This window comes from Chiloscyllium plagiosum, unplaced genomic scaffold (genome assembly GCF_037043375.1).
Source record: "Chiloscyllium plagiosum isolate Xiang-an unplaced genomic scaffold, Cpla_swu_hap1 HiC_scaffold_13, whole genome shotgun sequence".
NCBI classification, from domain to species: Eukaryota; Metazoa; Chordata; class Chondrichthyes; order Orectolobiformes; family Hemiscylliidae; genus Chiloscyllium; species Chiloscyllium plagiosum.
This window is the reverse complement of record NW_028270151.1, coordinates 29,866,855-29,884,096: the sequence shown is the minus strand read 5'-3', so window position 1 is coordinate 29,884,096 and position 17,242 is coordinate 29,866,855. Positions and strand designations below refer to the sequence as shown.

At 39.0% G+C, this 17,242-nt stretch overlaps 2 protein-coding genes across 3 annotated transcripts in view; both read left to right on the top strand.

Moving 5' to 3' along the window:
• The window catches only part of LOC122556083 (uncharacterized), a 303,614-nt gene extending 292,149 nt beyond the window's left edge, over nucleotides 1-11,465 (top strand). Inside the window, exons 34-38 of the mRNA XM_043702517.2 lie at nucleotides 927-1,055; nucleotides 1,617-1,745; nucleotides 4,541-4,669; nucleotides 5,778-5,906; nucleotides 6,485-11,465. Of these exons, the coding sequence (XP_043558452.2) occupies nucleotides 927-1,055; nucleotides 1,617-1,745; nucleotides 4,541-4,669; nucleotides 5,778-5,906; nucleotides 6,485-6,567 (599 nt within the window). The 3' untranslated portion in view covers nucleotides 6,568-11,465. The remainder of the gene's footprint in view (nucleotides 1-926; nucleotides 1,056-1,616; nucleotides 1,746-4,540; nucleotides 4,670-5,777; nucleotides 5,907-6,484) is intronic.
• Nucleotides 11,466-16,691: 5,226 nt separating this feature from the next.
• Nucleotides 16,692-17,242, top strand: part of lrrc31 (leucine rich repeat containing 31) — a 37,014-nt gene continuing 36,463 nt past the window's right edge. For both annotated transcript variants that reach the window (XM_087993443.1, XM_043702518.2), the window contains exon 1: nucleotides 16,692-17,068. The gene's annotated coding sequence lies outside the window, so the exon portion shown is untranslated. The remainder of the gene's footprint in view (nucleotides 17,069-17,242) is intronic.

Below are 17,242 nucleotides of genomic sequence, written 5' to 3'. Positions count from 1 at the left end.
ACAGCCTCAGTTCCCTCAGCCTTTCCTCATAAGACCTTCCTTCCATACCAGGCAACATCCCCGTAAATTTCCTCTGAACCCTTTCCAAAGCTTCCACATCCTTCCTATAATGCGGTGACCAGAACGACACGCAATACTCCAGGTGCAGCCTTACCAGTGTCTTGTACAGCTGAAGCATGACCATGTGGCTCTGAAACTTAATCCCCCTATCAATAAATGCCAACACACCTTTTGCCTTTTTAACAATCCTATCAACCGGGGTGGCAACTTTCAGGGTTTTATGCACCTGGACACCAAGATCTTTCTATTCATCTACACTGCCAAGAATTTTACCATTTGCCCAGTACTCTGCATTCCTGTTATTTCTAAATGCACTGTTTTACACTGATTTTTGTCATCGATTACATAGTGATATCACCAAAATTACAGGAGCCATTGGCAGCACAGCTCTTAATGAAGGAAGGATGCTGGGAGTGGAGGGTGGTTGGTGCTGGGAGTGGGGGGAGTGATGCTAGGAGTGGAGGGGGAATGCTGGTGGGAGTAGGAGGGGCAATGGTGTTATGAGTGTGAGGGGGAATGGTGCTAGGAGTGGGAGGGGCGAATGGTGCTGGGTGTGGCGGGGAATGGTTCTAGGATTTAGGGGGGGTCATGGTGCTGGGAGTGCAGTGGAACATGGTGCTGGGAGTGGAGGTAAGGTTTCAGGAATAGTGTGTGCAGATGGGAATGCTCACTGGTGGTTTGGGATGATGGGTGAAGTAGGAATGGGGAGAGGGATAGGAACCATGGAAGTCATGAGGTGTGTGAGGTGACAAGTGAATTCCTGGTATTGTGACTGATACTTTTGAGAGGAGAATGTTTTCTGTTCTGGAGAAAGTATAAAAGATTGTGGCAAAATATTTAGTGAAGGATTTTCTTTTGTAACTCAGCTTGTCCTGTGGGGAAATATGGAGCCAACTGCCAGCTGGACTGTTTGTGCTGGAATAATGGAAGGTGCGATCGGTTTACTGGCAGCTGTCAATGTCTGGATGGTTTCTTTGGCCCTTTGTGTGAACACAGTAAGTTGCTTAATATTTTACACAATCATCACCTAACAATCAAACAACATGCATAAAACCTGGCAGTGGCTTGTTTGAGACTTGGTAACTTGGGTGATCTGGTGTGGCTGGGGCTGTCTCAAGTCTGTGTATTGATGGAAAAATAATCAACCTTTAACAACTGGAATCTTTTTACAGAGTGTTTTAAGATTCATGTGGCTTTTATAGTGTAAACAGATGTTGGCAGTTTGTCACCTTGTTAATTATTTCCCAGAATGCTGTGAATCATTAGTTCACAGTTTAAACTCACATTCTCTTCAGTACTTTGATCATCAAAGTCAATTTTATTTCAACCAAACAGCTGGCTGTGACCAATCCTCCTGCCTGATTGGAATCAATACACAGCTGTTGCCATGCAGCACCTTGCTCCTAAACAGAGTTGCCTGTGTAGAAATTTTGAGTTTATTGAGTCAGTCGTATGTGGAATTCCTTCAGGAAACAGGGTAGAGACTGGTGTGAAAATTTTTAAATTGTTAGTGGAGCGTTATTTTGACCTGTGTAATTCATTGCTTTGTTTCCTAGCTTGTCCTCTGGGGTTTCATGGTTCAGTCTGTGCTCGCTCCTGTGACTGTAAACATGGTGCAGCTTGTGAACCTAGCACTGGCCAATGCATCTGTCCACCTGGTTACCATGGTGATTACTGCGAGAAAGGTAATGTCACTTGTGGCTTTTTTCTCCAACATTGTTGCCATTTCACTATTGTTTAGGTTATGAAATAGAGTTTGATGATCAGCAATGGGTCCAGATAGCCTGTAATGCAATGGACGGGTTTCAAATATTTTCTTTGTGTTCATTTATATGATATGAGTTTTGCTGATTAGACCAGCATTTATTGCCAGTCCCTAAATGTCCAGCGGGCAACTAAGAATCAACTGCATTGCTGTTGATCTAGAGTCATATGTAGGCCAAATTAGGTAAGGATAGCAGTTTCTTTCTCTAAAAGACAAGGGTGAACCAGATGGAATTTTCTGACAGTCAACAACAGTTTCATAGTCATTATTAAACTCTTAATTCCAGATTTTTATTAACTTCAAACTCCACCAAATGTCATGGCAGGATTTGAACATATGTCCCCACAATATTACCTGGGTCCCTGGATTAATCTTCCAGCGATAATACACCAAGTCTATTACTATCATTCAAATCTGTAGAATAAATCTCACAGAGAGTTGCAAGGAACAATTTAAGTATCGTTTTTATATTTAGACTCGTACCTGGTGCATGAGGTATAGGTTAGAATCTGCCTAAGGAACTGTGACTGCGATTATAATGGAGAGAAATTTTCATTTGGGCAGTAATCTGAATAAGAAGATGCACAGACCTTTGTGGATCCTACTACTTGCCAGGTTTCACAATGGTTTCAGTAGTGGTTTCTGTTAAGATGTGTGATCTGTTCCACAAGATTACTACTTAGGATATGAAATCTGTTTAACAGAGTAATGAATACATGGTAGTGAAAATTATTCAAGAGTTGAGCTGAATTGCAGACCGAAAAGTTATGGTTCAATTGATAAAACATTGCCTCTACATCAGAACACTAAGTGTTTAAGTCACATACCTGGTCTTGAGTGCAAAATAAAGACTGGCACTCCAATGAATGTATCAAGGAGATGCTGTGAGATACAATCTTTCAGATGAGACATTAAACCAATGCCCCATCAGCGCACTCAGCTGGATGTAAAAGATAATTTGGCACCTTTCTTGAAGAAGAGCTGTAGAGTTACTGCTGACATCCTGCCCCCCCCAATATTTGTCCCTCAATCAGCAACACAAAATGATTATATGGTTGTTATCGCATTGCTGTTTCTGGAAATTTGGAACCCGTAGGTTGGCTTTTCTGTGTCCTATATAGTATTAGTGACTAAATCATGGAGTCATTGAGATGTACAACATGAAAATAGATTCTTTGGTCCAACATATTCACGCCGACCAGATATCCTAAACTCATCACGTCCCATTTGCCAACAATTCGTTCATATCCCTCTTAAACCCTTCCTATTCATATACCCTATTCATATGCCTTTTAAACTAGCTTCCACCACTCCCTCTGGCAGCTCACTCCATACATGTACCATCCTCTGCATGAAAAAGTTTCCCCTTAGTTCCATTTCAAATCTTTAATCTCCCACCTTAAATGTATGCCTTCTAGTTTTGGACTCCTCTATTCTGGGAAAAAGACTTTGGCTACTCATCCTATCCATGTCCCTCATGATTTTATAAGCCTCTATAAGGACACCCCTCAGCCTCTGATGCTCCACGAAAAATAACCCTAACCTATTCAGCCTCTCCCTTTAGCTCAAACCTTCCAACCCTGGCAACATTCTTGTAAATCTTTTCTGAATTGTTTCAAGTTTCACAACACCTCTCCGATAGCAGGGAGACAGAATTGAATGTGGTATTCCAAAAGTGGTCTAACCAATATCCCGTACAGCAACAACATGCCCTCACAACTCCTATACTCAATGCACCAATAAAGGGAAGTATACCAAATGCCTTCTTCACTATCCTGTCTACGTGGGACTCTACTTTCAAGGAACTATGAACCTGCACTCCAAGGTCTCTGTTTGGCAACACTCCCCAGGACCTGACCATGAAGTTTATAAGTCCTGCCTTGATCTGCCTCATCAAACGCACTTCAAAAAAAAACTTTAAAGCTGTAATGCACTTTCAGACATCCTGTGGTCATGAAATGCACTCCATGAATCTAAGTCTTTCTGTATTAAACAAATAAACTAGATATAGTATTCTGTGCAATCTTTTTACCATTGTTGTATTTCTCTAACATATGATTACACATAATCTTGATCTGTTCATATTTCTATATGAACACAGACAAGCTCAGAAAGCAAACATTGAATGCATTGGAGGCCTGTGACAACACTATAAACACTAATGGCAGCATGGCGGCTCAGTGGTTAGCACTGCTGCCTCTGAGCACCAGGGACCCGGGTACGATTCCAGCCTTGGCCGACTGTCTGTGTGGAGTTTGCACATTCATCCTGTGTCTGTGTGGGTTTCCTCCCATAATCCAAAGATGTGCAGGTTAGGTAAATTGACCATGCTAAATTGCCCATACTGTTCAGGGGTGTGTGAGTTAGGTGCATTAGTCAGGCATAAAATATAAGAGTAGTAGGATAGGGGAATGGGTCTGGGTGGGTTAGTCTATGGAGGGTTGGTGTGGACTTGTTGGACCAAAGGGCTAGTTTCCACACTGTAGGAATTCTATGATTCTAAGTAATATATCTCATCGAACTTTGTTTGGGATAGGTAAAATTTATTTATTTCCTTTTGAAGAGTGAATGATGAATCCATACTTCAAATGCCTCCCATGAATGTTCAATCTCCAGAGATGACAGTGTGTGACTGGGAAGAGTTAGTGTGGCACAGTTGAGTTTTCCTCCCTGTTTCAGGTGTTAATATGTGAACCTTGCTTTGTTATATGTTAGCTTGTGAAGCTGGACGCTTTGGGGAGCGATGTCAGGAGATGTGCGATTGTGAAGGCCTCACATCATGCCATCCAGTTACAGGAAAGTGCCTTTGTCCACCAGGTAGAACTGGAGACCGATGTGATCGTGGTAATCTTTTTATCCTGTCTATTCCATTTTTTTGTAATCTGTTTTTGTGCAGATAAAATACATGACTGCAGTAATTGAGTATTCATTATTTTACATAATGTAGATTCAGTCTGGCAGCTGTAATTGTAGAATGTTTGGGAGTGGAGCTATGATCTTTTGAAAGTGCTTGGCAGCCTTTCTGGATCATATTGGACTCCTATTCCCTGGACTCATTAGCTCTCATTTCAATTTTTGCTTTCCTATCCAGAGGGTTCAAAATTGTATTACAACAATAAGATGTAAATCTAGGTTTTGCAAGGACTCTGAAATGGAATGGTAGACTGTTAGACTGTTATTCACTGTGCTTAAATGGTGGAGTGGTGAATGTGGGAAGTTTCATTTAATAGATCATTTCTTAGGAGTGTCATTCTTGTTTGAGAAATACCAGCATTGCTTATCATTCAGGGAATTTTAATGTAGATTGAAGTTGAGACCATCATTAACAAATAAAAGCAGTGATACTTCATTGGCTGACATTCAGAGGAACCATACTTGAATTTCGGATGCACCTGATCGGTAATTTGACAAATATAAAATTGGATCTCCCTTCAGGCCTACATATGTGTAATTTGATTCTTCTCACTCAGTCTCAGCCTGGTGGATTAATTGAGCATTAATTGACACCTTCTAACAGAATCTCTGTTTTTCTGATGAGATGTCATTGTCTGTTCATAACAGAGTAACATTGAAAAGTAGGAAATCACACAACACCTGGTTATAGTCCAACAGGGTTATTTGGAAGCACAAGCTTTTGGAGCGCTGCTCCTTCATCAGACAACCACCTGATGAAGAAGCAGGGCTCCGAAAGCTAGTGCTTCCAAATAAAGCTGTTGGACTATAACCTAGTGTTGTGTGATTTTTAACTTTGTACACCCTGGTCCAACACCGGCATCTCCAAATCATTGAAAAGTAGTACAGAGAAGTTTCTAATCCTCTGAACAGAGTAACCTTTCTTGTTGGTAAAAAAAGCATTCTAGTTGTTGTAATGTAGATAAGAAATGAATTTTTGAACAAATGAAGTTTCATGTGTTGATTCTGAAAGTAATTTGATATTTTGCTGTTTTCTCAGAATGCCGAATAAATCAATTTGGGCCAAACTGTTCCTTGACCTGCAATTGTGCTAACAAGGCACACTGCAATTCCCGCAATGGAAGCTGTGTGTGCTCCTTCCAGTGGATGGGTCCAACTTGTGAAGAAGGTATAGTCATGACCTGCTTTGACATGACAATAACTCAACCATTACTATCAAAAACAAATTCACAGAGTCAGTTCAGGACAATCCTCCTCCCTGTGAATGAATTTTAAAAACTTTTAAGACCTTTCTGTTCACAAACTGATAATAGATCAAAACAATTTCAAAATAATTCACTAGTGATTGATTACTTTGGGATATCCTGAAAATAATATATGGTGCTATCTAAATGCAACTTATTCCTTTCAAGCACTGCCCTGTTGGTATTAGAGTAAGAAAAAAAGATCAAGTTGTTATAAAAGTATATTAACACTGAGGGCGCATTGGCTTTATACCAGGGAAATGCTTTAAAAATCCATAGTTGAAAACAAAGGATTTAGTTGTTTTAAACATCATTGTAATTGTGTCTGATCATCATTTAAGATGAATTGTGCAAAAAAAAAGTTGCATGCTTTGAAGCCAAGAACATTTTTCATCATCAAAGGGTTAGTTGATTACAAATTCTTTAGTTGTCATTTTGAAGTGGTCTAGTAGCTATGGATCTGGAATATAAATAACAAAAAGCTTTTCCTACTTCTATTCAGGTGGTCCTTCACTGTCTCTGATTCCTCGTGAGCGTACTCAGCCAGAAGAACATCGTCTGCAAAGAACTTTCTATCGCTCATAGTTTGATCCCAGTTTCAGGTTTTGGGAGAAGCAATGGGATTTGTTTACAGCTGAAGAGTTCCTCAACAAATCAGGAAACATTATGAACTCTTGAGTAACAGCCCAGAATTTATCCAAGTGACCCCAAAGGATAACCAAAGGTTTTGTACTTAATTTCAGTAATCATATGACATCCTGTGACCATTTCAACATTCCGATTCTAGCCTAGAGCAATTCAAGCTCCGATGAAGAATGTTGTGAGCATGTGCAATTTTGAGAATTGGTCAGCTCTTGGTGCTTTAAGATACTTCCATTCATGGGAAGATCATAAATCTCATTCAAAGAAAAAAGAGAGATTCCAATAATTAATCATAAGGAGCTCCAGAAGTTTAATACTGTTGCAATAAAGGGCTCACGAACATATGTTAGTTTAACGACATTTTTAGATTAAAATGTTTAAATTGATTCACAGACACTAGCCAATTCTATGCACGTTTTGACGTCATCTCATTCATCATTTTGGAATGGCATTGAATCCTAGTCTCATTTACATATATTGGTTTGTTTGTCACCTCATTTGCAATCATGCCTTTGTTATTGTAATATGTAAATTAATAATATGTTCAATAATTTTCAAACATTTTGAGAATATTACCAAAAGTCTTGTTGCCATATCTATTTGAAGCTTGATTTCATCATATATAAGCACAATCCAGTCTGGAGATATCAATGGTTGGACTGAAACTGTGAATGTGCCCATTGCTATCTGATTCCATATTTCATTCTGCTTAGAGAGCAAGGGAAAAGGACAGATATTTGATTTTTCAATAAATAAGAAACATAGTCACCAAGAGAAAAACACTTAAAGGAACACACTAAGAGCCCTGAAAAATGTTTGTACCCTAAACAGTTACTGACAACATACATTTCTTTGAAGCAAGTTTTCATTTGTGCACAAAGTGGTCTTTTGTTTATCAGCGACTCTCCTCTTAACCTGTCATAGCAGCATTTTGTTCCTGCTCTCTGATATTCCAGAATGTAGATCCACATTGTTTCTTTTTAAAATGATGTATATTATCCTGTTCCCTTTATAATTAATGGTTTCATTTTGTAACAATTTCGAAGGTCAATGACAGATAGAAGCAACTGCAATCTTGCAATTAAAAAGGAAGGCTAAAATCTATACTTACGGGATTTTCATAATTACTTCAATTTTGCTGTCTGAAAGCTTAAAATTCCCCAGATCTAGAGGGAATCCACATTCCTTCGTATTGCTGGATATACTGTGAATAGTTAGTCTCCTCTAAGTTAGCAGTTGTGACTATGAGCACTTTGCCTCAGCTGGCAATCACCATAACCACTTTCATTGATGTGAAGTGACTGAACATTTAAAGGTTTCCCACCTCAAAGATACATATATACCTCATTTCTAGAGCTGTTATAACACAGTGGTAGTGCCTCTACCTCCATGCTTAGGAGGCCTGGTTTCAAGTCTCATCTGCTCCAGAGGTGTGTAATAACTTCACTGATCAGATTGATCATAAAATTTCTACACATCATTCCAAACGATAGGCCAACAGGCTTCCTGATCAATGTCAACAACTTGTGAAATTTCAGCTGGGGTAATCCAGTTCCAGCATTTAAGGGGTGTTCCCACAGAATTTTCTGCAGTTAAAAAATTACTGAGATCTCCGAACACAGGGAGAGGATATATGTGGCAATCTCTATGCAAATCGTTGGTTTGCCTTATTCCAGTACCCTGCAGCAAGTGTAAAGTTGAATTGGCATGTTGACTAAACATCATGTATAAAATATGGAAATGCATGAGCTGGATCAGGGTTTTTTGGATACTTCATAAAATATTGCACTTTTTTTGTTATAGGATCCTGCAAGAATTGAGATCTGTTGTATTAGTAATTTGATACACCTGAATTTTTGATTTGAATAACTGCTTTATTATTTAGAATCCCATTCATGATCTGATAGAATGCTTTTGATCCTTCCAGTAGAAAACTAGCATAACCATGAGAAGCCACTTATCATTTTTGTTGAATTTCTCGTACTGTGCAGTACCAAACACATTTGTTTTGCTATATTCTAAACAATCTGTGCAGAGATGTTATTATGTACCTCTGGAGCAGGTGAGACTTGAACCCTGGCGGACAATGAAATGATGTTAGATATTGTGAAGATAGAGGAATGCAGAAGAGCGCTGTGCATAAGAAAAATATCTGCTGAAGGCCTCAAACAGTAACAATCAGTATATATTATCCTTCAATTCCATTCTCATCTCCCCAATAACTTGGCTGCCTTTGTAGAATATTTGATCGTTTCAGGGCACACACCAACATTTTACAACATCTGCCAAAATAAATATTGAAGTGAGGGGAGTGGATTAAGCATCACTTAGAAATATTGGAAAACTCCAAAGATCAAATTGGCAGGATGGCATGGCAGCAAACATTAGAGTAGGATGCAAAATAGGCAAACAACTGTCAAACAAACACTAACTCTGGCATTGCACTCCACACATTTACATCTCATTACATAAAGATTTATTCAGCTCTGTTTCTTCAATCTCTGATATTTAAGTGTGTGTTCTCATCATATACTCAGCAATCACTAGGAAATACATCTTTCTATATACTGCTTCATAATGTTCTACGAAATCACTTCATAATCTCCATTGTGCTTAAAACATTTGGACCTTCAAATCTAAAATAGGAAGTGCTGGAGAGACTCAGCAGGTCGGGCAGTATCTGAGGAGAGAATGATGTTTCTCTCAAGAGATGCTGCCCGACCTGCTGAGTTTCTCCAGCACTTACTGTTTTGTTTCAGATCCCCAACATCCACGGTTCATTGTTTTATTTCTAAACAATTATCTAACAGTCTTATTATTGGTTTATATGTAAATAACATTGCATCTCAACTTTTATATTCTAAACTACTCTTCATAAAATTCAATATTTAGTTGTGTTTATAATGCTTTCATCCATGTGAGGTGTCTCTTTTGATATCTTGTGGACCTGAACACAATCCCTTTTCTAATCTTAGTCACAACTTTTTTTCTCATTTTTAGAATATTAATTATTTATACTTTTAACAAAAACATAGCACCTCATATTTTCTGAACTCAATTCAATCCACCACATTTTTGCCCATTCCATTGTCATAAAATGTCTCCTGCAGCTTCCTTTCATCTTCAAAATTATGTACTCTGCCTGTTTTTTAGCCCTGTACTCAAACCCTGGTTTACCAAAGAAGCTTGAGCACCAAAGACTCCAGGGCATCTCTACCTGCTGCCAACCATTCTGAGAAACAACTCTCTGCTTACTTCTTTTTAATCTGCTTTCAATTCCTACACTTTTCCTATTCCCATATCTTTTAATCTTTCCCAGTTACCTCCTTGTCAAAGGTGCTCTGAAATTCTAACTATAACAGATTCATTGTGCATGGCAGATAAGTGAATTGATTAGAAGTGTATACTGATTGTGCTTTGATAAGGGGAAATGTATTTCTAAATAACTGGTAAATATACAAGGTGTAGATACTAAATGTATCCAGCACAGCCACTGAGTCACTGATTCACCCCTAATTTTCAAACCATCTTACAAATGATTGTGCTAAACATTTCAGTTTCATCCACGAGACTGCCAGAAGCTCATTTGTCTGTGTATATTCTTACTTTGATGAAATATTAGATCATTTGTTTATGCATTGATATTTTGAGAGAATCCACATAAGTGATATCAGCAACACAATTATTTGAATCAGAATACTTGGCCCTGCTGGTTTCTACCAACCTTGGCTCCTGGCTCGACTGGAAGCTGGTGCAGAGTTCATTTCTTGACAGTGTTCCTTTGGCACTGTGGAAAATTCCAAAAATAATGTATGACCCAACTGCTAGACACTAAGCAAGTCATCTGTACAACAACCTATTTTATTTATCTGTGTTAAATCCTTTAGATTGTATTTGAGTTGTATTAATGTCTGTATTGTGTATGCTTGTTTGTTTTATAAAATCATTTGACTGTAAATGTGTGCTATACTTGAAATATTAACATGGAAATTGGTTTACTCAGTTATGGGAGTACATTATAAAGAGAGCCTGTGATACCAGGAGGGTAGCACCATCTATTATTTGCCCTTTATTTATATTTTGTGTCAATTTGATTCTGATTAGATCTTGCATTCAAATATTAAAAGCTATCAAGATTATCAAATCCAGTATTGGATTAAGAAGTCAAAGCGTCTAACAAAGTCTGGAATAATGCATTTGCCTTTTACTATATTTAGCATTGTCATATTAATATTTGTGTTTCCAAATTATGATAGTGACATCTAGTGGCAACTTAATTATATTTCACTATTTAACTTTTAATCGGTCAGCACATTTGTAACAGGAATAGTTGTGGAGAATGAGGGATCACAGAGTTGAAAATGTTGCCATATCCTGATATACTGACTCACTGTTTGTTTCTCTCTCACCCTCAAGCTCACCACCTACCTACTGCTCACTGCTGCCTTCTTGACTCCCCTGTCTCTCCCAGTCACCACTTCCCTCCTACTGGTTGACCCTCCACCTTTGGCGGTAGTTTACAACTTCACCAAGCAAGTGAAAAGCCAGTGGTATCACACTAGTCTCCCATTGCTGCAACCCCCTCCCCATTTTCTTTTGCACTGTCCTCAATGAAAGGCAAAATTAAGCAGGGTGAATAAACCTCATGGTGGGCGCTGATGATTCAACCCTAGAATTCTTTCTTCCCTGCCAAAGGTGAATGTTATTGCAAAGGTATCTCAGAATTCTGTAATGTTATTGTTTCAATTGAATAACGCATTTCCAAGCATATTCTGTGTTGAATTTGGTGCTATTTTTATACACAATTTATAAATAAAGTTACGACTCCTCTTTTCAAAAACATTGAACAATTTTGTCAATTCCTTGACTTTTACTAGACACACAGATGGTTATTCCCCTCCCATATTCAACCTAAGTGAACCAAAGTATTCAAATATGATCCAAAAGAAGGAATGTCAGATTTACATTTGTATAGTGTCTCTCATGATCTCAGAACATTTGAGTGATTCGCAGCCAATGAGACATTATGGAAGTGTAGACATTGTTGTAATGTAGGAAACATAGTGACCAATTTGCGCTCAGTAAGCGTCATGGTGGCTCAGTGGTCAGCACTGCCGCCTCACAGCACCAGCGATCTGGGTTTGATCCTACCCTTGGGATATTGTCCGTGTGGAGTTTATATGTTCTCCCCATATCTGCGTTCCATTCCATCCCCATTCCTTCCAAAGTCCAAAGATGTGCAGGCTAGGATTGGCCATGCTAAATTGCACATAGTGTTCAGGGATGTGCAGGTTAACCATTGGAAATGCAGAGTTACAGGGATAGGGAAGGGACAGGTCGGGTGGGATGCTGTTCAGACGGTCAGTGTGCACCTGTTGGGGTGAATGGCCTGTTTCCAATTTGTAGGGATTCTATGAAGCTCCCAAAAACAAAATAGTCTTAGAGATGTTGATTGAGGGGTGCATTTTAGCGAAAACCGCGAGGCAAACTTCTCTGCTGCTCTCAAAATAGTCCCATGGAATCCTTTACATGCATTTAAGAGGACAGAGAGATCCTTTGAAACCTAATATCTCAAACAGTTCTCTTTCAGTATCGCATCGATATCTGGTATAGTAAGATCCAAAGACAATTGAACAGCAACAGGTTTTATAGAACATAACTATTTACAAAGGATGGTAAGTAATGACATCTTATCTGACTTAAAGACAGAGAATGCTGAGATTACTCAGCAGGTTTAGGTGCATCTGGAATGAGAAACAGAATTAACATTTCAAGTCCTGAAATTCTGTTCTGAAAAAAAGTCCTGTCAGACTTGAAATATTAACTCTATTTCTCTCTCCACAGATGCTGCCAGACCTACTGAGTTTCTCACAGCATTCTCTGTGTTTGTTTCAGATTCCCAACCCCGTCCACAGTATTTTGCCTTCATTTGATATCAGGATATCTATCCAGAATAGGAAAGTTGAGAGTTAGCTGGTTATCTTTCTCATCAGACTGATCAACGTCATCTGGGCAGAACACAGAAAATCTGAAAAACAAGAAACTTATTGAAGTAAATTTTCCTCCAAGCTGGTAACTGGCTCAGCCTGTACCATATTCTAACTCCAGTTAACGACTGCAATCACGCCGCCTACTCCCTGCTCTTTGCTTATCATGCTACAAAACCACAAACTGCATCCCAATCATAAGTATATATATCTGGCACTCAGATTTTAGGTTCAGAAACAACAAAGTACAAAATTACACTTCACAGTGTGCAGGAAATGATTCATAAACATTTATTGCATTAGTGAAAAAAGTGATGTACATACTTTTCCAACTTAGAACTCTTGATTTTCTCGTTCAAGGATATCACAGGACACTGATTATTGTTCAGTTTGGGCTTATGCTGATAGCTGAGTTCAGATCTTCTTATATTAGTCATGAGAATATCACATGTTTAGTTTACGTAATGTAAGACATACATAATACAGTCTACATCCAATATCTTTCTGCAGAATATGTGCAAATTTGTCAAGCTCTGGAAGCTAAATTTTGCTTGAATTTGCATAGGTACTTCAGCAACACTTGCTATAAAAATCAATATATCAATTATCCTTGGATGTATCCCATATCCTTTGTATTTGACACATTTTTAAAATTCATGCACATTGTGTTAACATCTAATGTGAGCACTATGCTGTAAGGAGACTGCAGTGTAACTAATGCATGTATTGCAATACAGGAATTGAGATGCTGGTGCATCTGCAGTTGAAGACACTGAGCCATATAACAGCAACTTATCTAAGTAATTCAGATATGGAGTGTGGTAAAAAATAAAACAATTGGTTGACCTGAATATCTAAAAGGTCAACTTACAAATTATTTCTCGAATATGAGCAATTTGAGAATATGATAGCATCATGTAATTCCTACAGTGTGGAAAAAGGACATTCAGCCAATCAAGTCTGCACCAACCATTCAAACAACATCCCACCCAGACCCAGCCCTGTTTCCCCACATTTACCGTGGCTAATCCACCTAAGTCTGCACATTCCTGGATATTATGGGGCAATTTAATTTGGCAAATCTGCCTGACCTGCACATCTCTGGACAGTAGGAGGAAACCGCAGCACCCAACAGAAACCCACACGGACATAGAGAGAATGTGAAAACCCCACACAGACAGTCAACCAAGGCTAGAATCAAACCCAGGTCCCTGGCACTGTGAGGTAACAGTGCTAACCACTAAGCCACCATGGTGATGTATATGAACTTCAAAATAAGTCATGAAGTAGAGTTGCTTTGCAGTAGACAAAAGGAAACTTACAATTGGGCCAAGAGAAAAAGCTGATCTTTCTAGTTGATCACTGGTGTTGCAGCTTAAAGATGAATCTGACATACTTAACATTGTGATCCTAAAATGCTGTGATGCAGCTTTATATGTTGTGAACACTAAGTGGCAGCAATTCATTCAAAGTTATCTTTCTTTCTGGGGTGAATTGTTCATGAATAGAGGAGGTCCCATCATATCCTCTGTCCTCCCACATGTAATCCTTGTCACTTTCTAGTTTCAATGGGAACGACATTTTGGACATCCTTTGTTGTCTGCCCTTCCTTATCCAAGCCATACCCCAGAACTCTACTTCTGAATTTTCAGGTGCATTTTTACTCTTATCCCAGGAATGCTACTCCAATGGTCATCATCACCATCACCACTCCTTTGCTTCCCATTCCAAATTATCTGAATAAAGTTTTCTTTCATTATTAATGCTGACTTTCTTACATCCTTTTCCTTTCCTTGTGACCGCTGCACATCATTCACCTGCCTTCTACTCCTTAAACATTTTCTCCTAATTTTCTTGAGGTGCATACAAGAATATTCAAGGAAGTGAGAGTGGAAGTTGCAGAGGCACTTGCAATGATCTTTGAGTTTTCTCTGGTTCAGGTTTGATGCTGGAGGACTAGAGAACTGTAAACATTAGACCCTTGCTCAACAAAAGTTGTAATGATCAGTCAGCTTCAGTGGTGGGAAACTTTAAGTAACAATTATTTTGGATAGAACAAATAGCCATGTGGAAACATGAGAATTGATTCAGGACAGTCAACATGATCTATTTCAAGGAAAATCATGTCTATCTAACTTTCTAGAGTTAACACAAACAGAGAGAACTGATGAGGGAAAGGCTCATGAGTATGTGGTCTGCCAAAAAATGTTCGATCCAATGACACAAAACAGACTTGTGAGGAAAATTATACACCATGAAATAAAAGGGACAGTAGTAGTGTGGATACAACATTGGCTGGAGGGGGTAACAGAGCATTAGTTAATAGGTACTTTCAAGACTGGAAGAAGGTTTGTTGTGGAGTTCCCCAGATGTCCGTACTGGGACCTTGCTTTTTCTGATATATGCATGCAAAACTTGGGAGAATTGTAAATTGTGAGGTGAACTGTATAGAACTTCAAAACGATAATGACACATTGGTGCAGCGGGCAGATGGATGGCAGATGAAGTCCAATGTGGAAAAGTGTGAGGCGATACACTTTGGAACAAAGAACCTAGAGAAACAGTACAAGATAAAGAGCATGCAGGAAGAGAGAATCCTGAGTGTATATATATTTAAGTCATTAAAGATGGCAGGATAAGCAGAGGGATTTATTAATTAAGTATTCATTAATTAATAAATTATTATTAATAGGTTTTATTAATAGAGGCTTAGCTTACAAGAGCAATGGCGTTATGACAAACTTTTAGAAGTTGGCGTATGATGTACAGTTTTTGGCACACCACAGGAGAGCATGAGTGACTTGGAAAGAGTACAGAAGACATTTATGAGAATAATCATTTAAGAGTCAACCACGTTACTGCAGGTCTAGAGTCACATGTAGATCTGACTGTGTAAAGTCAGCAGATTTCCTTTCCTAAAGGCCATTAGTGTGGTTTTTATAATAGTTGACAATGGTTGCTATTAGGTACGGTAACACCTTTATATTACTCCTGGTAATTCCTATAGAAAATCCTTAATGGTAAACTGCAGAGGATTTACCAAAGATATTCTATATCGTTCACACACCAGCCCTCTTATAGTTTCTCCCCAATAACCACTATTGATTGCCTCCAGTAACTCTTGTAGATGATTGCAGTAAATCCTGTAGATTATTGCAGGTAACCCCCTTAAAATACCAGCCACCCAGTAATGCCCTAATATCTCCAATAACCTCTGTAGAATATGGCATAGTAACTCTGATGGAGTATCCCAGTAACAGTTATACATTACACTCAGCTCAGCAAACTCCCAAGGATTAAACCCAGCAACTCCTATAAACTAAACCTGGTCATTCTCAAGTAATTCTTAAAGATTACCTTCAGTAATTCCTAAAAGTTATCCCCCAATCCAGTAATCCCTACAGAATACCCCAATTACTTCCATAGTAATTCCTAAAACATGCCTTTGTTACCCTAAGAAATTGACTCAATAAATCCCAGATATTAAATCAGATAACTTCGTGTTGATTACTTTATATATTACATAGAGTAATATATTACTCTTCTATATATTACTCTTACGATTTACCTCAGTTACCCTTACCTCCCAGTAATACTGATACAATATCTCCTGTAACCCTGATAGGATCCCCCAGTAATTCATATAGATCACCCCAATATCTCACATAGGTTATCCCTACTAACTCTTAAAGATACCCCTTTTGTCTCATCAAGATTAATCCTGGCATGCGCTGCAGAATGGTAACTGATAACTCTTGTGTAATATCCTTGGCAGTGCCGAGACTTTACTGTCCGAACCTTCTATAGACTGCCCTGGATAATTCCGGTAGATTACCCAGCCCTGTTACTGTAGTGAGGGAGCCGCAGTAGCTGCTTTGTGACGCTTTTGAGTTTCTTCAACCTGGGCATAGGTGATTTCCTTTAACATCCAATCCCTGCGTTCCTCGCCCTTCCGATTATCCAATCCGAGCCTTATGATTGAATGCCCAACCAGAACACAGAAAGGCGGCCAATCAGCACAGGCAAACTCAGGTGAACAGGGAGTTACCGAGAAAGCCCCCTGACCATTCATTGGGATAATCTGACATTTATTTAGAGATGGTTAATTGCGCCGCTGCATGAAGCGCAGTAATGGGGTTTTTGTTAGATTTCTGAGCTGTATCGGTAGCCTTTGAACTAACTATTTGAAGAAGAACTTAAAGCTGAACTTTCACCGACTCTTCACTATCTCCACTTCCTGATCCATTTGCCTTTTCAGTTCCATCGAAGGCAGTTTGATCTCTGCAGGTATCCTTACGTAAAGTTTGCTGTCAGGTGAGCTCCCAGATGTTAGTCTGGTTACCTGGATGGTCAGTGCTATCGGTTGAACTGTTGCAGGAGTAAAAGGCGAATCCAGTTCGGAGTGATTTCCAGCTCCTGGCTGCAATCTCCAGGAGGTGGGGCTGTGTCTTACCCAGGTAGGACAGACCAATGTTTGTTTCTGCGATTTAACAACCTCCTAACCCTTTCTCGGAAAATATTGTTTCCCTTTTGGGGGTGGGGACACCAAAATGTTTTGCATTAAGTTTTTTAATTTAAATCATTTCCTTGTGTGTACGTGTATGGAAGGGTGGTATTAGAGATAACAGCAA